Below are 24,223 nucleotides of genomic sequence, written 5' to 3' on the forward strand. Positions count from 1 at the left end.
AGGGAGGCACTCAAGTGCAGGTTGGTAATGGACACACAGTTCCCATCACACATACAGGTATTAATTTTATACCTTCTGCATTTTCTTCTAAAGTGTTGAATTTGAGAAATATGCTGTGTGTTCCTAATATAGCCAAAAATCTCTTGAGCATTTCACAAATAACAAAGGATAATGATGTTATTGTTGAATTTCATGCTGCACATTGCTTTATAAAGGACAAAACAACTAAAGACATACTTCTCCAAGGGAGCCTGAAAGATGGGCTGTATCAGTTGCATGTTTCTATGCCATCTTCTGAATCTCTTGAAGCAGTTAGGTCTCCTACGATTTCCTTCCCTGCAATCCAAGATTTCTGTCCTCAACTTAATGTAACAGCAAATAAAGCTTCAGTTTCATAAGCTGAATCTTCTAGTTCTACTTCTGATTTGGTGAATAATTGTACGTCTATGAGTCCTGTACTGAATTCAAAACTTGGTACTACTTTGTTATGGCATGCTAGGTTAGGCCATCCTCAAGAGAAGAGCTTGAGAGTTGTGTTGAATAAACTGAATGTATCTGGTTATTTTGGCAATAAAACACCTTTTTATGAGGCTTGTCAATATGGTAAAAATGCAACAAGCACAATTTCCTACATCTCACTCTCATTCACAAGCTCCCCTTGAGTTAGTTTCCTCTGATTTATGGGGACCTGCCCCTGTTAAATCCTCCGAAGGATTTCAATACTATATCATATTTGTGGATGATTATAGTAGGTTTATGTGGATATACCCATTAAAAGCCAAGTCTGAAGCATTTCCTATCTTTACAAAATTTCATTGTTTAGTTGAAAAACAGTTGAACCATAAGATTAAGTGTTTGCAAACAGATTGGGGAGGTGAGTTTAGGACATTTTCAAAATACCTTGATCAATATGGCATACTCTTTAGACATACATGCCCTTATCTACACCAGCAAAATGGTAGGGTAGAGAGGAAACATAGAGCTATTACTGAATTTGGATTAGCACTTCTTGCACATGCAGCTATGCCACTTTGTTTCTGGTGGCAGTCCTTCAGTACTGCTGTATACTTGTTGAATAGACTGCCGTCAGCTCCTCTTAATTATGCAGTTCCATTTACAATGCTATTTGGTCAAGAACCAAATTACAATGAACTCAAGGTGTTTGGCTGCTGTTGTTATCCCTTCATCAGACCTTACCAGAAACGAAAGTTTTCTTACCACACTGAGAAGTGTGTATTTCTGGGCTACAGCCTTGTTCACAAAGACTATAAATGTATGTCTTCATCAGGTAAGTTGTATATTGTTAAGCAAGCAAAATTTAATGAATGTGACTTTCCTTTTAAGACTGATTTCAAGAATGTCTCATGTGAAGATAGTGAAGTTGCTGGTTTAACTAATGCTCCTATTTTCCAAAGCTCATGGCAGATTCCAACTTGTTCTGTCAATTTTTTAGATTCCATAATCACAAGTTTAGTTGAGGTTTGTGCAAAACCAACTCTTGATCATCATTCTACAGTTCAACCAGCAGAATTCGTATCTGTAGCTCAACAAAATGTGTCACCAGCAGCATCTCGTTCAGGTCCCAAGTCTGAGATTTTGCTTCCTTGCTCTGAATTCAATCATCAGTCTGCTGTGCCACAAAGAAATCAGTCTTGCTCTGAGTTCAACAATCAGTCTATTGTGCCACAACAACATCAGTCTGATACAGCAGCATCTCTTTCAGGTCCCAGGTCACAACGAAATTTGTCTGAGATTTTGCCATCTTGCTCTGAATTTAATCATCAGTCTGCTGTGCCACAAAGAAATCAGCCTTGCTCTGAGTTCAAAAATCAGTCTGTTGTGCCACAAAGACATCAATCTGATATGATATCATCTTGCTCTGATTTCAACATCCCTTCCTTGCATATTGATCAACCATCTGACAGATGCACAACACCTACAACATACAGATCTTCTTCTAAGTGTCCAGGAATTCAGTTAGAAGTTGATTTATGCTTTCCTAAGTCACAACTCCAGAATACTCAGAATACTCATCTGATGGTGACCAGGTCCAAGAGCAGCTTGAATTCATCTAACCTCTGTGCTTATTTATCCACTCAGACAGTCTTAGTAGAGCCCAAATCTGCAACTGAGGCTTTAAACACACCAGAATGGAAAGATGCCATGCTGACAGAATACAATGCACTTATGAACAATCAGACTTGGGAACTGGTACCTTGCATGCCTGGAATGAACATAGTAAGCAGCAAATGGGTGTTCAAAACCAAACTAAATTCTGATGGATCCTTGCAAAGGTATAAAGCAAGACTTGTTGCGAAAGGATTCCAACAAACACCAGGCCTAGACTATTTTGAGACTTTCTCCCCTGTTATCAAAGCTGCCACCATAAGAGTTATGTTGTCCTTGGCAGTTCACAATCAATGGGATATTCAACAAATAGATATCAACAACACATTTCTTAATGGCGAACTAATTGAGACTGTCTACATGTACCAACCAGAAGGCTTTGCTGATCCAAAATTACCAAAACATGTTTGTAAGCTACATAAAGCTTTGTATGGCTTAAAACAAGCTCCTAGAGCTTGGTTTGACAAGTTAAAAGGTGTCTTGTTATCTTGGGGATTTGAGAACTCCACCTCTGACGTCAGCTTGTTTTATTACAAAAGAGAAGCTCAAGTCATCTATCTACTAGTGTATGTAGATGATATCCTTCTCACTGGGAATGATAATCATCTTATTAAGCAGATTGTGACAGATTTGAATCGAAAATTTGCTCGCAAGACTTTGGGGTCCCTCAACTACTTTCTTGGCTTTGAAGTGACTCGTAATAATACATCATTGCTTCTAACTCAGACCAGATATGCTCGTGAGCTCCTACACAAAGCTGGCATGGCAGATTCAAAGCCTTGTCAAACTCCTATGGCTCTCGGAACAAAACTCAGCAAAGAGGATGGTGAATTATTTGATCAACCCTCTCTTTATAGGAAGATTGTGGGCAGTCTACAATACTTAACTTTGTCCAGACCAGATATCGCTTTTGTTGTTAATAAACTTAGTCAGTTTCTGCAGACTCCCATGGTTGCTCACTGGTCTGCCTGTAAGAGAGTACTTCGGTACATTCAAGGAACCATCCATCATGGACTGTTGTTCACCAAAGATGACAGATTTGTGCTAGAAGGTTATGCTGATGCAGACTGGGCCAGTGACACTAACGATAGAAAATCAACGAGTGGGTATGGAATATTTCTTGGAGGTAATTTGATCCAGTGGAGTTCAAGGAAGCAAAAGGTTGTATCTCTGTCATCTACTGAAGCCGAATATAGGTCCTTGTGTCAAGCTGCCACTGAAATGGTTTGGATTCAAAATTTATTCACATAGCTTGGAATTGAAAACACAGTCACGCCAGTTCTGTGGTGTGACAACATGAGTGCAGGGGCTTTGTCATCAAACCCTGTCTTCCACGCAAGAACGAAACACATTGAGATAGATGTGCATTACGTCCGAGAGTTGGTTGCTGATAAACGAGTCAGTGTACAATATGTGGGTACTGAGTATCAGCTGGCAGATATACTAACCAAACCCTTGTCTGGACATAGGTTTCAGTGGCTAAGGGAAAAATTAAATGTTGCAGAGCCATTAGAAGGAAAAGACTAGTGCAGATGTGCAGATTTTAGTGTACAGTTCTTCAATCACTTGTGCAAAACTGCAGTTTAGAAAGAAAGAGAGTGAAGAAAGAAAGTCAAGAAACGATTACGATAAAGAAAGCGTTTGAAGATAAGAATAGTTTAGGAGAAATAGAGAATGTTTGGTTTATGGGGGAATATTAGAATAGAGGACAAATGTGGAATTAGCTATTATGAAAAACGATGTCGTTTAGTGTTCATGCAATTTGTGTGTGCTTAAATACTTATCACGTGTACTAAAAAGTTAGTTAGAAAAAGTTTATCAAAAAGTTCAGTTTTACGTCTTCTCTGTTTTCTCTCTGCATTTCTTGTTTCTGGTTCTTGATTTTGATTCAAGAGATTTCTCTTTCAGTCTTTCAATTAGAGATGACATAACTACACTTTATATAGATGACTTTATATAAAGTTTTTGTAATTGCAATATTACTCCTCTTGATAAGATTGTAATAGTGTCATCCTGTGAACTTCGAGCATGGAAAAAACCAAAACTTCTACTATAAAAAGACCTATGTTCACTTGTCCCCAATTCAAACAGAAGCAAGATAATAATTAGTAAGCAAGATCATGGCCAAGACTGTTAAAGCCATCCAGTTTTTTGCACTCTTCTTAATTTTCGTCCTAATTGCAACTGGGGTGAGTGACGTGAGTTGTTTTGTATACATATATACTTCAAATACTGTTGTTGTTTTTTTCTTACTTTGTTTGATTGGATCGATGCAGGGACGATGGCAGTGTTGGAGTTGTCGACTACTTCAGCATTAATGGGTAACGGAGACGCACGCAGGGGTCCCTAGTGAGCGGGTGGGGGTCACGGGGGTAGCGCCCCCAAGCCCGTAGGCGGTTTTGGGTTTTTCCATATATAACCGCTGTAGGATTTCCTTTAAGTTACTAATTCCTTATTGGGTTGGGCTTAGGAATAGGAGTCCTTGTAAAACTAGGTTTAATTTCTTAAACCTAGTATATAAACATACTTTTCTCTTGTTATGTGTGTGAGAGCAATTCATTCATTATAAACGAGAGAGGTGAAACATATTACAATAATATTGACTCAGCTGGATGAAGCCCACATTGGGTGAACCAGGATAAATTGCGCGTATTATTTTCTTTGTTGACTGTTTGATTTGTTTTACTATTATATTTTGTTTCTGTTGTTGTCTCTATTTTATTCAGGCAGAAGTGCAAGAAAATCTTTGTGAGAGGGCTAGCCAAACATGGTCTGGGAAGTGCGGCAATACTGACCATTGTAACAATCAATGCAAGCAATGGGAGGATGCAAGGAGTGGAGCTTGTCATAAAAGAGGTGGCAATTGGAAATGCTTCTGCTACTTCAATTGTCCTCTCGACAAACATAATTAATAAATTATACCCTTCTTGCTTAGGGTTGCTCAAACTTCTTTTTCGTAGTATAAAATAAGCGAGCTGGCTAGCTTGCTAATTAAGTGTTTCTCTGTTGAAACACCGGCTGTGGTTGTTAATTAATTATGTACGTTCATCATCAAAGTGTTCTAAATGAAATGCTTTATGATTCATATATATATAATATTACTTGTTTACTATGCTTCCTAGTAGTAGTCACTCTTTTTATCCACTGAAACCCAAGATCATTCTGATGATAAATCTGATTTCAAGAGTATATTAAGATCTGCGTATTTAAGCTGATGATAGAGTCTTTGGACGTTACAAAGTTTTATATTATGGTTCAAGGATTCACAAAATTAATGACTTTAAACCATATACATATTTAGAAACTATATAATGTTATTTCGCTCCATTATACAATATTAAATAAAGTGATGAAAAATGAGCCCAATATCGCAACTGGACAGTTCTCACGTGCATATACGAACTTCAGAATGTTTATATTTGATGTTTTGACTAGCGTTGTGTTAACGATAAACTCATAAAACGACACATAAATTTCTGAATTCCGATATGGAGGCAAGCAGACAGGCCAGCTGCTTCTGCAAAACGTGATGAGAAGTTGAGAACCGTCCACTGAGTAAATACGTGTCCACGCATGCATGATATGGTTTTAATCTGTCCAAATCTTGATATTAATTTGAAGATGTAAACTTTTTTTCTTTTTTGTTATCTAGGGTGTTTGGGTCAATTTACGCGTATCTCAACTAATATCTGAGACCATGAAGTTAACAGTTAGATATGTCTCCAGTGATTACCTTTTATTAGTGATTATAAGGATTTAAACTTAAAATCTTTTAAATAATAAATCCAAAATTATCAAACGAACTTTGAACTTGACTATTGATGTGACGAATCTTAGTATTGCTTAGCATGGATATATTGACCAAATTAATCGTGTTCATAGTCTGGTTTCGATCTATCCAAAAAAGGAAACCCACATCTTCAAAGTGAGGAACCTGATTAATAAACTGACAAAAGGCCTGTACTAGTGGCAGAACAATGTCAACCATTCACAGGAAATTTGGACGTTACTGCTTAAAAATATCCAAATATACCTTCCTTTATCCTTTAGCTTGCTAGCATCCAAAATATTTGATTGTGTATATACCATTCACCTAAGTGAAATCATTTAAAGCTGAGACTCGATCGATCGGCCTATAATTGTTGATCAATTTATGAACTATGGAATAATCTTTTTAGCAACGGCCACCACATGGCAAAATCTTTTCCGCAGCCATGAGATTTTTGTAGAAACCCCGATCCATAGTGATCAACGGGGGCCCCCTTTTGAAACTGCAGAAATATGTGGCGATACGCTTAACTTTTAGTTGAAAAATGAGGCGATAAGTATATAATAGAACATTAATTATAATAATTAACCTTATCACCCTACTCGTCCTTATCTCAAATTTACGTAAGGAAATACTGATGTATTTGACAGAAATTTTAAGGCACAAGTAGATCGAATATTAATTTATATGTCACTTATATGAACATGCATTTTTTTTTTTTTTTAATAATTGAGGTGTTCGAAACAATTTATATACCTTAATTAGTCCTCAATAATCCATTGTCATAGCCCTAGGTAAATCATGGACAAATATAATATCTTTGTGTTTAATGAAGGAATCGAACATGAAACTGTGAGTTGAACCATTTGTAGTCCCCTTGGTTCGCGCTTACCGCTTAACTACCTATGGGCGGGTAATATGCATGTTTATATACTTGATAATTTAGAAGTAGAACACTGACATTTATGAACATTTAAAAACAAGTTAATGTTAATATTCTTCACTCACGAGACAGATCAATTACTTATATCACTTTTATGTTATAGACAATTACGTATATTATACTGTATAAGACAAAGACTTGAATGATAATTTCCTCTTCGATCTCTTTCTTTGTGTTTGTCTCAGCTTTTTTTTTTTTTTCTTCCTTACCATATCTTCTCAGTTCCTTCTTCTTGTTTCGTGGTCTATAGTTGGATAGCATGGATTGACTAAAGTTTTAAGTTTTTTCCTATCAAACTTGACTTATAAACATCATTTTGCATGTTAACTCCTTCAAAATGCTGCCACCTCAAAGACACATTAGATGAAATTTTGTGCCAAATGGATTAAAAGCTGTCGCTTGCAGCTTAGTCGCATGAGAAACCAAATCAAATTGGCTACACGTGGTTTTAGAGACTTCTTATCAATTGTTACAGTACTGATGTCAGCTTTGGAGATGGATTTTTCAATTCTCTCCCTCATAATTCCTCAATATATGTGACTTTTGGACCTCGTATATAGTTTGCATTGTGTTCTTTCTGACATTCTTGTAATAGTTCTTGGAGATTATTGGAATTGGTTCATCGATCCAATCAACTAAATTGTTGTCATATACGTCGACTATCACTATCCCTTAGTTTATTACTTCACCAAATCGTATCTCAGTGTACAACTTCAACACGAAAGCCAGCAACTTCTATAAATAGACCTAATCACGCCTTTCAATTAGCACAAACACAGAGCAAATAGCTAACAGTTAAGTTAAAGCATGGCCAAGACTCTTAAATCTCTCCCCTTTTTTGCCCTCTTCTTCATCCTCATCCTCGTCGCAAACTGGGGTAATTTGTTCTTTAATAACGTGTGCATGCATACATACTTATACATTGTTCTTATAATTTAGTGTCTAGTTACTCATATAATATTGCAATTTAAACAAAAGGAATAACCAAGCAATGTCTTATTTATTTGATTGGATGCAGAGATGATGCCGGTGGAAGGAAAACTTTGTGAGAAGGCAAGTCAAACATGGTCAGGGAAATGCGGCAACACGGGGCATTGCGACAACCAGTGCAAGAAATGGGAGGATGCTAGGAATGGAGCTTGTCATTTGAGGGATGGGAATTGGAAATGCTTCTGCTACTTTAATTGTCCTCTCGACAAACATAATTAATTGATGCCCTTATGGCCTAAGGGCGTCGCTTCAACTTCTTGGGAGGAGTGGCTGTACAAACCTTAATCATTCGATTGCTTGCGATTGGCATGGTTAGCAGAGTCGAGTTTGAAGGTTTTTAGTAAGTAATGATTAGGAAAGAAAATTGTGATGGAGTAGGGTTACAACGATGCTAGAATCGAAAATTGAATATAAATTTAGGTAATAAAATAGTATTTTAAAAATGTATGGTGAAAAAAATGTCATTAAAATATTATTTGGGTGCAAAAAAATCGTCTCCTCGTAGGGTAATTACATGTGCAGAGCAACTTGCATGCAGATTTGCAGTCTGTTGAAGCAAGCTGCAGAGCACCTTGCATGCAGTTAATGCAAGTTGATAATCAACTTGCATACGGCAGAAGAAGTGTGATCATCTGTTATGATCGAATGGTGTATAATGAATCTCTTGAATTTTGGTTAATGGTGTAGATTTAAAGTTAACTAGAGTTTGTAACATACCCTCGCGTGTCTATAAGACACGAGTGTGCCTTAGTTTTATTCACTGAAAAGAGATGGCATAAGATAAACTTTTTGCTTCCGGAATCTTTATTTTTGCTCTGCTCATAATTCCAAATTATTTGTGGCTTAGCTTCTTTCACCGACAATCATAATGCAAAAAGATATCGCTAATGAAAAAAGAATCAACCAAAACTTTACTATAAAAAGACCTACGTTCACCTTTCCCCAATTCAAACAGAAGCAAGATAATAAGCAATATCATGGCCAAGACTGTTAAATCTATCCAGTTTTTTGCACTCTTCTTCATCCTCGTCCTAATTGCAAACAGAGGTGAGTAACGTGAGTTATTTTGTATACATATATACTTAAAATATTGTTGTTGTTTTTTTTTTTTTTTTTTCTTACTTTGTTTGATGGGATGCAGAGACGACGATGGCGGAAGTGCAAGAAAATCTTTGTGAGAAGGCTAGCCAAACATGGTCTGGGTACTGCGGCAACACTGGCAATTGTAACAATCAATGCAAGCAACGGGAGGATGCAAGAAGTGGAGCTTGTCATCAAAGAGGTTTCAGTAGGAAATGCTTCTGCTACTTCAATTGTCCACTCGACGAACATAATTAATAAATTATACCCTTCTTGCTTAGGGTTGCTCAGACTTCTTGTTCGGAGTATAAAATAAGCGAGCTGGCTAGCTTGCTAATAAAGTGTTTCTACGTTGAAACACGGACTGTCGTCTGATTATTAGCTGATTAATTCTGTACCTTCATCATCAAAGTATTCTAAATGATATATAAAATATTACTCGGTTACTATGCTACCTGGTAGTCACTCTTTTTATCCATTAAAATGCAAGATCAGTCTGATGATAAATCTGATTTCAAGAGTATTAGATCTTCGTATTTAAACTGATGATAGAGTCTTTGGACGTTACAAAGTTTTATATTATGGTTCAAGGATTCACAAAATCCAAAAAGAGTTAAATTGTGAAATTCTATGCATGCAAAAATGTTCTAATTATCGTTCACAACTATTTAAATAGCAATTACAAGATCAAATTGATGAAAAATGAGTCCAAATATCGCAACTGGAAAAGAACAAATTGTTGTGGTAACTCGGTAATTGTATTAAAGAATAAAGATTTACAGTCTAAAGTCTAACCCTTGACAAGACCAAGAGGCGCGCTACACAAAACGAGCGAAAGGAAAGAAAAGCAATCCTTAAGCACAAAACGGAGCAGCTAGCCAAACGGACAAGAAGAACATCCTTGGCTGCTGCAGAAACAAAAAAAACCATACCCAAACAATAATGGGTTGGCCGAGTGGTAAAGATTTAAAGCCAAAGGGTGGTAAAGATTTAAAGCCAAAGGGTTTGCTCCTTTATGGTCTTAGATTCGAATCACAAGAACGATTATTAATATTGTTGGTATGAACAGTAGGATTTGCCCTATTTCAAACGGTTACTAATATTGTTGGCATGGACGGTAAGATTTGTTCTATTTTAAAAGCTTTGTTCGGAGTTAAGAGACTTGTCGAGATACACATAAGTTAGCTCAAACACTCCCGTAACCAAAAAAAAAAAAAATACCCTTTACACGGACAGCAAAGGACTAACTAGACGCAGCACTATACAGCTGCTGCCCACACTAACTTGCAAAACCAGACTACAAAAACCAGCAAGAGAAGGCAGCCGCCGGCTGAAAGAGACTGCACCACCACCTCAGTTAGCAATTAGAAGGAAACACCAACTTCCAAATCTTGATATTAATTTGAAGATGTAAAATTGATGTGACGACTCTAGTATAGCTTGGGCACCTTTTTTTGACTAAATTGTATGGTTTCGATCTGTCCAAAAAATGAAACCCACATCTATTCGGAACCCGATTCATAGAAAACTCGCAAAAGGGTTGTACTAGTGCAGAACAAATGAACAATGGCACCCACTCACGGGAAAGTTTGGACGTTACTGCTTAAAAATATCCAAACTTCCCTTCCTTTATCTGTTAGCTGGCTAGCATCCAAAGTATCTGATCGTGTATATAACATTCAACTAGTGAAATCATTTAAAGCTGAGACGCTGATCGATCGGCTTATAATTGTTGACTAATTTATGAATTGTGGATAAATCTTTTTACCAATGGCCACATGCATGGCAGCCATAGGCTATGCCATGGGAAAGTCTTTTCAAATTAATAATGTTAAAGTACTATTCTCAGTGGGGAAGGGTCGACTTTTCGACTTATGTCCCCATAATTCCAATTTTTTTTTGGCTTATCTTCACTCACGACAAAAACAATGTAAAAAGATATCCAGTTGCATTTTTTTTGTCAGAGAAAGTCTTTGATATATAAAAGGGAGAACGATTTACACCCATCTAAAGTTTACTATAAAGATAAATTAGTAAATTTGGAAAAGACAAACACATACCTTCAGACAAAATTGACAGAAAAGGCTAAAATATCTTTGGGAGTTTGATATTTAGTTTTTTATTAATTTATGGCTAATCAACTCGTTCAATTACATAAATACCTACAACATTATGTTGAATTATCGGTAATGCTATGGGTATTAATGAATTCTACAAACTGGTGTACTAATTTAAAACATAATACGAGTATCATGCGTATAGTATGGGTACTATGTATAATTTTAACAAAGGTTAGTACATTGGTTAGTAAAATCTGTTAGTACGTACAGTATTATTCGTTGAATTACATTATGCCACCAAGTTAGTATGAGTCAGTGAAATGACCAGTTTGTCTCTATACATCTGTGAAAAATGAGATGACAAATGACCAATTTATCCCTATTTTGATAGATAAATTTCAAAGTGAATATATAATGAAAGTCGTACAATAAAATTGCTTCTGTTTGTTTTTTAATTGGGATAGCTCATATTTTACAAATTTACCCACAGGTTAATTTAATCCGAATAGAAAGGACAAAACCAATTCAAATGGTTCTGTTATCTATAAACCAGTCTCAAGGAGTAAAACATGTAACAAAAAGTCATTAAGGTCAGCTTAACTAAGCAGCCAAGGGCCCCAGGGTTAAAGAAGTGGCTTCAATGGAGCCCTTGAAAAAGAAAAACACACTCATTACAACAGAAATAGAAAGATGAACATAAAGAAGTAGTTCACAGAAAGGGGAAAAAAATTGTCCACAACACAAAATCAGCCTTAACTGACAATTCCAATTGTTCAAGAGCAACCCCTTTGAACAAACAACACCTGTGATAATGCACTAATCGATGACAGACTTACCCAAAATTTTCAGAAAAATCTAAAAAAGCCGGCAACTAAACAACATCAATTAGGATAGCAACTTGGCAAATTATAACACAAACCGCTCAAATTAGGAATGCAGAATCCTAGTGACAAGACCAGCAAGCTTCTAAGCAAGCACACAAACAACCAATGCTGGTAACTATGGACAATATGTTATCACAACCAAAATGCAGAATCCTTCACTCTTTCATCATCAAATAGTTGGAGTCTAAAACCTTTCTTATTTACGAAATATCAAGTCAACGACTTTGTATAAGCATCTAATTTCAACTGCTAATGAACTTGACCCTCCAATGCCATGGGTTCTTGTACAAAGGTGGGTTCATCTTGCTCCCCAACTACTGGTTCCTCCTCTGCACCGAGCTGAGTTTCTTCTGAACCAGTTGCAGGAGCTGACTCCTGGATGAGAGAATCAGCTTCCTTTGTTGCAGTCAAGGAAGTGGTATTTTCCTCATTTGCTGCTTTTGGTGATGTCATCTTTTCTTCCTTGCTGGAATTGTTTAAATTGCTCCTTTCAGAAGGCAGTTTAAGAAGGGACTTCCGTTGTGGCTTCTTCGATTGTAGAGGAGAAATTCCTTTGGCAGAGTTGCTCTGAGATGCTTTCCCATCCAGACTTAGTTGGCCTGGTCGAGTGTTGGGGTTACCATTTCTATCTGTTTCCACGGAAGTCAAGGTCTTCTTCCTACGAAGTTTGGGAGATTTGGCTCTTGTTGTTGGTATATCTACATCAAATTATATTAAGGTTAAGGAAAAAGCAATTACAATTGTCTTAATATCTCTCCGGCTACCTATAACCAGTAAACTGGCAAATCAATTCTGCTACACAACTGGAATGGTCACAGAGGGTGATTGGAAATAAAAACAATCAATTGTCTGAACTCAAATCATCAGATCAAGAATGAATTGAGCATGAACTGTGACAATATTAGGTTAGGGAACCAAACATGTGATCAAGATATATTTCCTGAATATATATACAAAAACTGAGGCAAAATAATTTAGAGATGAAGGTTGGGCTGCTTTCAACAACCTAAAAGTAAATTCATTAATCAGGAAAAAGAATAATTTGAGATGGGTGAAGTGCAAAGCACAGGCAAAGAAAAATAAAGTACTGTTCTCAGTTGGGATGCCGGGATGGATCGACTTTTCAACTCATATCCCCATAATTTCAATTTTTTTTTTTTTTTTTTTTTGGCTTATCTTCATTCACGACAAATAAAAGGTATCCAGTTGCATTTTATTTTTTTAAAGATAAAGTCTTTCATACAAAGTGATATATCAAAATTATCAATGGCCACATGCATGGCAGCCGTAGGCTACACCAAGGTAAAGTCTTTTTCAATCAATAATGAAAGTATTGTAAAGCCAAAAACGGAGCCGTTTCACTTAAGTATATTCAAGCCAAAACGGGATCGTTTTGTTTAAGACCATTACCAAATTTCAGCCTTCAGATCAAGACAGATCCAAGGGCTGAGAATTACTAAAGCAGACATATATAAAGAAGAGCAACAGTGATAAAACGAAGAGAACGCGTTTTTGTTACTCTGTGTATTAGGGTTTGCAAAAGAGGGAAAAAACACTAGGGCTGGTTTGTTGCAGAATCTTTCTGGGTTAATCTGGGTTGATTAAGAGAAGGTTGTGTTTCCTTCTAGAGGCGGGTATTTGTCCTCTGTTTCTTGCAGATTATTGAGAGATTCTTGAGTGATTAGGCCTTGGTGGGTGTTAGTCTGAGTTTGGCAGATTTGTAGTCTTGTCCTTCTTGTAATAGTTGAATATCTTCTTAGTGCTGTGGGCTTCCATATTTCGGAGCTCAACGTGGATGTAGTCTATCCAAGATTGGAGAGACGAACCATGGTAAAATTGTGCCTTGTGTTGTGTGTGTGTGATTTCTTTTGATCTTTAACCTTGTGTGTGCTGTTTGTGTTGCGAATTTGCTTATTAGACTTAGGTTATAACAAATAATGTTAAAGTACTGTTCTCAGTGGGGAAGGATCGACTTTTCAACTTATGTTTCCATAATTCTAATTTTTTTTTCTTATCTTCATTCACGTAATGTTAAAGTACTGTTCACAGTGGGGCAGGATCGACTTTTCAACTTATGTCTCCATAATTCCAATTTTTTTTTTTTTTCTTTATTCTTATTTCTTCATTCACAACAAAAACATGTAAAGATATCCAGTTGCTTTTTTTTTTTTTTTTTTTTTGAGAAAGTCTTTATATAAAGTGATATATCAAATTACCAATGGCCACATGCATGCAGCCATAGGCTATGCCTGGTAAGTCTTTTCCAATTAATATTTAAAGTACTGTTTTCAGTAGGGGGATCGACTTTTCAACTTATGTCTTCATAATTCCATTTTTTTTTTGGCTTATCTTCATTTACGACAAAACATGTAAAAAGATATCCTTGAATTTTTTATAGAGAATAATACTGCATTTAAACCCTTTTATGAAGTTTCGTATAAAGTATATATCAAAATATAATTAGGAGAATTTATAAAAAATCAATTTATAAATACAAAGAAATTATAGTAAGTAATATGCCACACTGAATAGTATTATATCACTTTATGTTGATTGTCAAACTTCCACTAAAGATGATGATCTTGATCGTTTATATAGTAACAAGACACCTTTGTCATCTAAGACGTCTTTTTTGGACAAAACTGTGTAGAATTATCAAAAGTTCAACCTATGATCCAAATATAACCATCTGAAAACCCACTTACCATGTGATTAAGATAACATAACTACACTTTATATGATGACTTTATATAAAGTTTTGTAATTGTAATATTACTCTCCTTGATAAGATTGTAAGTGTCATCCTGTCAACTTCGAACATGGAAACCCAAACTTCTACTATAAAAACCTATGTTCATCGTCCCCAATTCAAACAGAAGCAAGATAACAATTATAAGCAGATCATGGCCAAGACTGTTAAAGCTATCCAGTTTTTTGCACTCTTCTTACTTTTATTCGTCCTAATTGCAAACTGGGGTGACGTGATTTGTTTTGTATACATTGATTACTTCAAATACTGTTGTTGTTTTTTTTCTTACTTTGTTTGATTGGGATGATGGCAGTATTGAGTTGTCGACTACTTCAGTATTAATAGGTAACGAGACGCACGCGGGGGTCCCTGGTGAGAGCGGCGGGGTCCGCGGGGTAGCGCCCCCGAGCCCGTAGGCGGTTTTGGGCTTTTCATGTATAACCGCGTAGGATTCTTTTAAGTTACTAATTCCTTATTGGGTTTGCTTAGGAATAGGAATCCTTGTAAACTAGGTTTAATTTCTTAAACCTATTATATAAACATACTTTTCTCTGGTTATGTGTGTGAGAGCAATTCATTCATTGTAAAGGAGAGAGGTAGGCATATGCAATAATATTGACTCAGCTGGACGTACCCCACATGGGGTGAACCAGTAAATTACGCGTATTATTTTCTTTGTTTACTGTTTGATTTTTTTTACTATTATATTTTGTTTCTGTTGTTGTCTCTATTTTTTAGGGCGAAGTGCAAGAAAATCTTTGTGAGAGGGTTAGCCAAACATGGTCTGGGAAGTGCGGCAACACTGACCATTGTAACAATCAATGCAAGCAATGGGAGGATGCAAGGAGTGGAGCTTGTCATAAAAAGGTGGCAATTGAATGCTTCTGCTACTTCATTGTCCTCTCACAAACATATTAAAATTTATACCCTTCTTGCTTAGGGTTGCTCAAACTTCTTTTCATAGTTTAAAATGCGAGCTGGCTAGCTTGCTAATTAAGCGTTTCTCTTTGAACACCGGCTGTGGTTGTTATTAATTATGTACGTTCATCATCAAGTGTTCTAAATAAAATGCTTTATGATTCTATATATATAATATTACTTGTTTACTATGCTTCCTAGTAGTAGTCACTCTTTTTATCCACTGAAAACCCAAGATCATTCTGATGATAAATCTGTCAGGAGTATATTAAGATCTACGTATTTAAGCTGATCATAGAGTCTTTGGTTGGAAGTTAGAAAGTTTTATATTATGGTTCAAGGATTCAAAAAATTAATGACTTTAAACCATTTACATATTTAGAACCCTATAATATTATTCGCTCCATTATACAGTATTAAATAAGGTGATGAAAATGAGCCCCAATATCGCAACTGGAAAAGAACAAATTGTTCGAAAGAACATAATTGGAGTTCAATGTCGAAACAAGAAATAAAAAAATAAAAAACGTTATCTTCTACAAAAGATGTTCTATCAAGGCAATTGAGAAAAACCATCAACTCCGCCAAACCAGTGACAACTCTAGCCCAGCTGCCACCATTAACATCAGCAGATTTTGTGCTGTGCCTCTCATGATTCTAGGATCAGTTTTTTATTTTTTTATGTATACTGTTTTTATGTGATTGTAAATTTATTTTTAAGTTATGATGTAAATTTATTTTCAGTTATATATCTTGAATGCCTAAAATTAGGCCTCTCGGTTTGTATAAATATCAAGCCATGTAGAAAAAAGGGTGAGTTCAAAATACAAATCCATAGCAGTGTAACTTCTCTATATGTGCAGGAGAGCCAAACCTCTAACGAGTATCTTCCATTCTTGCTTTCTGCAACATGGCTGCCATCCCTGCATCTACCAACGATTCACCACCATCATCACCATTAATGCCGCAACCACCATCAACAAAAACTCACCCTACTATACCTTCCTCAGTGGAGGGCGCAATTTGAAGCACTGCTCACTGGTTATGATCTCATTGACTTTGTCACGGTGTAAAAAAATGCCCACCCATTGATGCTCGAACTCCGCTGTCTCCAAAGCCGAGAACTCCACTGGGTTCGCCAAGATAAACTCATCCTCCACGCCATTCTTGCTTCCACATCCACCATTACTCTTCCCCTTCTTGCTGCTATAAAACATCCCATGATGCTTGGACAGCACTTACCCTTTTATACCGGGCAAATCACGGACGCGTGCGATGCAACTCAAGGAGGTTTTGACCTTGAGCACTCGTGGAAATCGCACGTCACCGAGTTCCTTCAAGCAATCAAAGTGATTGCTGACGAACTCGCAATCATCGATCATCCCGTTTTGGATGATGATTAAACTATCTACATACTCAATGGCTTGGGCCCCAATTTAGAGAAATTGCGGCACCCATTCGTGCTCGTGAGACCTCTCTGAAATTTGAAGAACTACATGATCTTCTTGTAGGCCATGAGACTTATCTTCGCCGACTGGAGAATCAATCGGCAGCAACATTTGTTCCCACTGCAAATTACTCTCATCGACAAGGCGGTGCTCCTGGACAGCATAACCAAGCCCTAAGTTTTCCTCCAACAAGCCTCGTAGCAAACACGACATAATAAAAATGGGCCCTCCAATTCGGGCTACGAAATATAAGCAAGTGTCAATGGTGTGATCAAGTGGGTCACACGGCCAAAATTGCCCAAAATGCCTTCAGTCGATTCACTGCAACTGTGCAGCATCTTCCCATGCAAAAAATCAAAAGTGGCTAGTTGACTCTCGGCGGCATCTCACATATGACCACCGATCTCTCTAATCTGTCCATTAATTCTGAATATGATGGTACTGATGAGGTGGTAATTGGTGATGGATCAGGTTTGTCTGTATCCATATTGGTTCATTATCTCTTGCATCAACTAATCGTGTCTTTCATTTACGTGATACCCTTTGTGTTCCCACAATTAAAAAAACCTCATTTTGTTCTTCACTTTACCAAGCATAACAATGTTTATCTTGAATTTCTCCTACTTATTTTTTGGTGAAGGATCGATCCACGAGGGCGACACTACTCAAACGAATGTGAAGATGGATGTACCCATTTCCAGAGCATCTCACCCTACACACACTCCAAACTGTTGTTGCCTATGTTCATGAACGACTAACCGCCGATGGATGGCACAAAAGGCTTGGTCCATCCATCGTCAAAATTGTCCATCATTTAATTCATGCCTTTTCTTTACCAACCAATAGAATGGACATTTATCCTTTGTACTTCATGTTCTCAAATAAGCTCATTGTCAACCATTTCATTCTCATGGTCTCACTAGCACTACTCCCAGGGAATTGATTTACACAGATGTTTGGGGTCCATCTCATGAAATTGGTATTGATGGCTCAAAATACATGTATTTTTGTTGACCTTATACCAAAATATATTTGTGCTCTATCCTATGACTCTAAATCCAATGTTCAAAAAAATTTTCCGCAATTCCGAAATCTTATGGAAAATAAGTTTAACACAAAATAAATAGTCTATATTTTGATAAGGTGGGGAATATGTTGGACTCAAATCTTACCTTTCTGTTCATGGAGTTGGTCATTACACAACCGCTCCTCACACTCCCCAACAAAATGGTATGTCTGAAAGACGACATCGCCACCTGTTGAGACTGGTCTCACCTTACTCACGGATGCTCACATGCCTCTCTCATATTGGCCAACGCGTTTCAAACCGTTGCCTATCTCATTATATGAGATGCCCACCTCGATTTTGAACAATCAATCACCGTTGAAACATTGTTCAAACAAATCCCAAATACCGCAAGCTCAAACAATTTGGCTGCCTATGTTATCCAACTAGCCCTATACAAGCATAAACTTGAGCCCAGGCCCAACCATGCACATTCGTGGGTTACTCACTATCCCAAAATGCGTATCTCTGCCTTGAACCCAATACTGGAAAGATTTTTATCTCTCGGCATGTCATCTTCCACGAAGAATTTCCCTTTTCAGAAATCAAAACATGACATTTCAGTACCCATCTCACCTCACAGCAAATGCGAAGCCTCCTCTATACCGATATGTTGCCGCAAGTCATCTTGCCTTCCTCCAAACTTCTGAATCTCCAAGTGGGTACTGAATTCTCACCATTGTCTGCGAATGGGTCATCCCTGAACCGCCTCCTCTCCAGGTATAATCTCTCCTTCTCTACCTTGATTTCAAGCCAAATTTCTCCATTAGAAGTGCATGCACTTGCTGTTTCTGAGATAATATAGTGCGCACCTCACCGAATGACTACTAGATCCATGAATGACATTTAAAACCAAAAAATCGTTTGCAGTCACTAAGTATCCTCTTCCACTCTCCTTGGAACCCATGATGTAACTAAGCACTCACTGATTCCCGTGGCGTGATGCCATGTCCTCTGAGTTGACTGCGTTAATGCGTCACAATACATGGCAACTATACCACCTCCGAATGATTGTAATATGTTGGTTGAAAGTGGGTGTTTCGGATTAAGAGACATGCTGATGGATCTGTATATCGATTCAAGGCCAGGCTTGTGGCCAAAGGGTTCAATCAGAGACCAGGACTGGATTACAAAGAGACGTTTAGTCCTGTTGTAAAACCAGTCACCATACGCACTGTCTTAACCCTTGCTGTTATGCAAGGTTGGTCTCTAAGGCAATTAGATGTTAATAATGCCTTCCTTCATGGGCATCTTACTGAAAAGGTATATATGAAGCAACCACCTGGGTTCAAGAGTTCAGAAAAACCAAATCATGTTTGCTGCCTTAGAAAGGCAATATATGGACTAAAACAAGTACCTCGTGCTTGGTATTTTGCTCTCAAACAAGCACTGTTAGAAGTTGGTTTCGTCAATGCAAAATCCGACTCCTCTCTCTTTGTGTTTCATGATGGTTCCATACTTGCTTATTGCTTAGTATATGTTGTTGATTTGATTCTCACATGAAATAATTCGACATTTGTCGCAAGCATTATTAATCAACTTGGCCAGAAATTCTCCATCAAAGACTTGGGGTCCTTACACTTTTTCCTCTGTGTTGAGGTCATTCCTACTAAAGACGGCTTGTTTCTAACTCAGCATAAGTATATCAGAGATATACTAGCTAAAACAAGTATGGATGGAGCTAAAGATGTCACCACTCCTCTTTCTACCTCGGTTTCTCTAATGTTGGCAGATGGTTCGTCATCAGTTGATTCAACAGAATATCGAAGGGTGATTGGAGCATTGCAATATCTGTCCTTAACTCGACCTGATATAAGCTTCGCAGTGAATAAACTATCACAGTTTATGCATTGCCCAACACAGACCCATTGGACAGCCACTAAAAGATTGCTGCGTTACTTGAAGAACACCATTTTTTACGGCATCAACATTAGAAAAACATCAAACCCAGCACTCACATGTTTCTCGGATGCTGATTGGGCTGGTAGTTTAGATGATAGAAAATCAACTTCAGCTTATATCCTCTTCCTTGGTCATGCACCCATTTCATGGAGCTCCAAAAAGCAACGTGCCATTGCACGGTCATCAACAGAAGCTGAGTATAGGGCTTTAGCAACGGCTGCAGCAGAGTCCATGTGGCTGCTATCTCTGTTCCAAGAAATGAAGTTTAAATTACCACAACCACCTATACTCTTGTGTGATAATTTAGGTGCAACACAGCTAAGTTTTAATCCTGTCCAGCATTCAAGAATGAAGCACATCCAGATAGACATTCACTTTGTGCGAGATTTGGTTGAGCAAAAAATTCTTAATGTTCGACATGTTCACACTAATGACCAACTTGCAGATTTACTCACCAAGCCACTCTCAAGACAAAGGACGGCCTATTTACGAGACAAGATCGGCCTATCTGATGGTAGCCCGTTCTTGCGGGGGCGTATCAAGGCAATTGAAGAAAAACCAGTGACAACTCAAGCGCCAAACCAGTGACAACTCTAGCCCAGCTGCCACCATTAACATCAGCATATTTTGTGCTGTGCCTCTCATGATTCTAGGATCAGTTTTTTATTTTTTATGTAAATACTGTTTTTATTGTGATTGTAAATTTATTTTTCAGTTATGATTGTAAATTTATTTTTCAGTTATATATCTTTGAATGCCTAAAATTTGGCCTCTCGGGTTGTATAAATATACAGAGCATGAATAGAAATAAGGGTGAGTTCAAAATACAAATCCATAGCAGTGGAACTTCTCTATAGTATCTATATTTTTTCTAATATTCCTCTACTACCATAATGTATAAATTCCTATATGGCCACACACTGGACAGTTCTCACGTGCATATACGAACTTCAGAGTGCTTATATTTGATGTTTTGACTAGCGTTGTGTTGACGATAAACTCATAAAACGACACATAAATTTCTGAATTCCGATATGGAGGAAAGCAAACAGGCCAGCTGCTTCTGCAAAACGTGATGAGAAGTTGAGAACCGTCCACTGAGTAAATACGGGTCCACGCATGCATGATATGGTTTTAATCTGTCCAAATCTTGGTATTAATTTGAAGATGTAAACTTTATTTTTTTTTTTTTTATCAAAGGTATTTAGGTTAATTTAAGCATATCTCAACTAATCTTTAAAACAATAAAATTAATCGACAATATTCTTCAATGATTATCCTTTATTAATAATTATAAATATTCAAACTTAAAATCTTTTAAATAGTAAATCCAAAATTACCGAACGAACTGTGAACTTGACTATTGATGTGACAAATCTTAGTATTGCTTAGCATGGATATATTGACCAAATTAATCGTGTTCATAGTCTGGTTTCGATCTATCCAAAAAAGGAAACCCACATCTTCAAAGTTAGGAACCTGATTGATAAACTGACAAAAGGGCTGTACTATTGGCAGAACAATGTCAACCATTCACAGGAAATTTGGACGTTACTGCTTAAAAATATCCAAACTTCCCTTCCTTTATCTGTTTGCTGGCTAGCATCCAAAGTATCTGATCGTGTATATAACATTCAACTAGTGAAATCATTTAAAGCTGAGACCCTGATCGATCGGCTTATAATTGTTGACTAATTTATGAATTGTGGATAAATCTTTTTACCAATGGCTACATTCGTGGCAGCCATACTTTTTTTTTTTTTTTTTTTTTTGAAGAGAAAGTCTTTTATATAAAGTGATATATCAAAATTACCAATGGCCACATGCATGGCAGCCATAGGCTATGCCATGGTAAAGTCTTTTCCAATTAATAATTTAAAGTACTGTTTTCAGTAGGGAAGGATCGACTTTTCAACTTATGTCTTCATAATTCCAATTTTTTTTTGGCTTATCTTCATTTACGACAAAAACAATGTAAAAAGATATCCAGTTGAATTTTTTATAGAGAATAATACTGCATTTAAAACCTTTTATAGAAGTCTTTCGTATAAAGTAATATATCAAAATATAATTAGGAGAATTTATATAAAAATCAATTTAATAAATACAAAAGAAATTATAGTAAGTAATATGCCAATACATGAATAGTATTATATCACTTTATGTTGATGTCAAACTTCCACTAAAAGATGAGGATCTTGATCGTTTATATAGTACAAGGACACCTTTGTCATCTAAAGACGTCTTTTTTGGACAAAACTGTGTAGAATTATCAAAAGTTCAACCTATGATCCAAAATAGACAATGCATCTGAAAACCCACTTACCATGTGATTAGAGATAACATAACTACACTTTATATAGATGACTTTATATAAAGTTTTTGTAATTGTAATATTACTCTCCTTGATAAGATTGTAATAGTGTCATCCTGTCAACTTCGAACATGGAAAAAACCAAAACTTCTACTATAAAAAGACCTATGTTCACTCGTCCCCAATTCAAACAGAAGCAAGATAACAATTAATAAGCAAGATCATGGCCAAGACTGTTAAAGCTATCCAGTTTTTTGCACTCTTCTTAATTTTCGTCCTAATTGCAAACTGGGGTGAGTGACGTGAGTTGTTTTGTATACATATGTACTTCAAATACTGTTGTTGTTTTTTTCTTACTTTGTTTGATTGGGGATGATGGCAGTATTGGAGTTGTCGACTACTTCAGTATTAATAGGTAACAGAGACGCACGCGGGGGTCCCTGGTGAGCGAGCGGGGGTCGCGGGGGTAGCGCCCCCGAGCCCGTAGGCGGTTTTGGGCTTTTCTATGTATAACCGCTGTAGGATTTCTTTTAAGTTACTAATTCCTTATTGGGTTTGGCTTAGGAATAGGAATCCTTGTAAAACTAGGTTTAATTTCTTAAACCTATTATATAAACATACTTTTCTCTTGTTATGTGTGTGAGAGCAATTCATTCATTGTAAACGAGAGAGGTGAGGCATATTGCAATAATATTGACTCAGCTGGACGTAGCCCACATTGGGTGAACCAGGGTAAATTACGCGTATTATTTTCTTTGTTTACTGTTTGATTTGTTTTACTATTATATTTTGTTTCTGTTGTTGTCTCTATTTCATTTAGGCGGAAGTGCAAGAAAATCTTTGTGAGAGGGTTAGCCAAACATGGTCTGGGAAGTGCGGCAACACTGACCATTGTAACAATCAATGCAAGCAATGGGAGGATGCAAGGAGTNCCCAGCTGCCACCATTAACATCAGCAGATTTTGTGCTGTGCCTCTCATGATTCTAGGATCAGTTTTTTATTTTTTAAGTAAATACTATTTTTATTGTGATTGTAAATTTATTTTTCAGTTATGATTGTAAATTTATTTTTCAGTTATATATCTTTGAATGCCTAAAATTAGGCCTCTCGGGTTGTATAAATATACAGAGCATGAATAGAAATAAGTGTGAGTTCAAAATACAAATCCATAGCAGTGTAACTTCTCTATAGCCATGAAATGGCCATAAATCTGGCCATGAAACAGCCAGATCTGGCCTTTTTCCAACCATGGGTCTGTGATCCATGATCAGAAAAGCCTCACCGACGCACGACCACTATTTTAAAAACCGGATCGGAGGGTAACCCGCTCTGATGGCCGGGTCACAATTCAACCGGTCCAACTGGTTGGATCGCCGGTTGAACCAATGGTTTGACAGGTTTAAAATCTAACAAAAACACCCTTGATAAATACCATCAGACCCTATAGGTTTGAATTCTAGCAAACACAACCCTGGCCAAATGCAAATCGGCGATCGATTGGGAAAGTAGCGGCGACACACCAGGGAGGGTAGATCGGATGATGGGGAGGGCGAATCGGCAGCTAGCAAGTAGAGGCATGGCCAGAAAATGGCAGATCGATGGTGGAAGTCAATGGTCGCGGTGGCTTTTTTTGGTGAGATGACTGGATCTTCGTGAACGACGACAACGGAGCTTAGGAGAAGGTAGATCGATGGTTGAGGAAGCTTGTCGATGCCAGAGAAGGCCAATCGACGCTAGGAAATGGAAGAAAAATCACGCGACGAAGGTGGACAATGAAACATCACGTGACGACCGGAGATGAAATGCGACAGTGCCGGAGAAAGTCAGAAGGTGGTTTCCGACAATAAGGGGAGGTGAAAGGTCACCGGAAAAAGGGAGATCATTGTCGATTTGCATTTGGCCAGAAGGCGTGTTTGCTAGATTTGAAACCTTCAAGGACTAATGCATATTAATCAGGGGTGTGTTTGTTATA

At 37.2% G+C, this 24,223-nt stretch overlaps 2 protein-coding genes across 2 annotated transcripts; one reads left to right on the plus strand and one right to left on the minus strand.

Moving 5' to 3' along the window:
* Positions 1 to 4,247: 4,247 nt before the first annotated feature.
* LOC116109323 lies at positions 4,248 to 5,108 on the plus strand. Its single transcript, XM_031395558.1, has 3 exons — positions 4,248 to 4,316; positions 4,404 to 4,411; positions 4,854 to 5,108. Exons 1-3 carry the CDS (start codon positions 4,248 to 4,250, stop codon positions 5,095 to 5,097), a joined length of 321 nt encoding a protein of 106 aa, XP_031251418.1. The 3' UTR covers positions 5,098 to 5,108.
* A 6,532-nt stretch (positions 5,109 to 11,640) lies between these two features.
* On the minus strand, positions 11,641 to 17,181 carry LOC116109324 (protein WVD2-like 5). The gene is made up of 3 exons (XM_031395559.1): positions 16,994 to 17,181; positions 16,522 to 16,726; positions 11,641 to 12,561 (listed from the first exon to the last, which is right to left on the minus strand). Exons 1-3 carry the CDS (start codon positions 17,179 to 17,181, stop codon positions 12,103 to 12,105), a joined length of 852 nt encoding a protein of 283 aa, XP_031251419.1. The 3' UTR covers positions 11,641 to 12,102.
* Positions 17,182 to 24,223: the final 7,042 nt, after the last annotated feature.

This window comes from Pistacia vera, unplaced genomic scaffold (genome assembly GCF_008641045.1).
Source record: "Pistacia vera cultivar Batoury unplaced genomic scaffold, PisVer_v2 Contig578, whole genome shotgun sequence".
In the NCBI taxonomy this organism is placed as follows: domain Eukaryota; kingdom Viridiplantae; phylum Streptophyta; class Magnoliopsida; order Sapindales; family Anacardiaceae; genus Pistacia; species Pistacia vera.

Coding starts and splice junctions, on each gene's coding strand:
- LOC116109323 (XM_031395558.1), top strand. CDS start 4,248: ATGGCCAAGACTGTTAAAGCCATCCAGTTTTTTGCACTCTTCTTAATT.
- LOC116109324 (XM_031395559.1), bottom strand. CDS start 17,181: ATGTCGTGTTTGCTACGAGGCTTGTTGGAGGAAAACTTAGGGCTTGGT. Junction 16,727..16,993: donor GTTCTTCAAATTTCAGAGAG/GTCTCACGAGCA, acceptor GATGTTTTATAG/CAGCAAGAAGGGGAAGAGTA. Junction 12,562..16,521: donor TGCGCCCTCCACTGAGGAAG/GTATAGTAGGGT, acceptor ACCTTAATATAA/TTTGATGTAGATATACCAAC.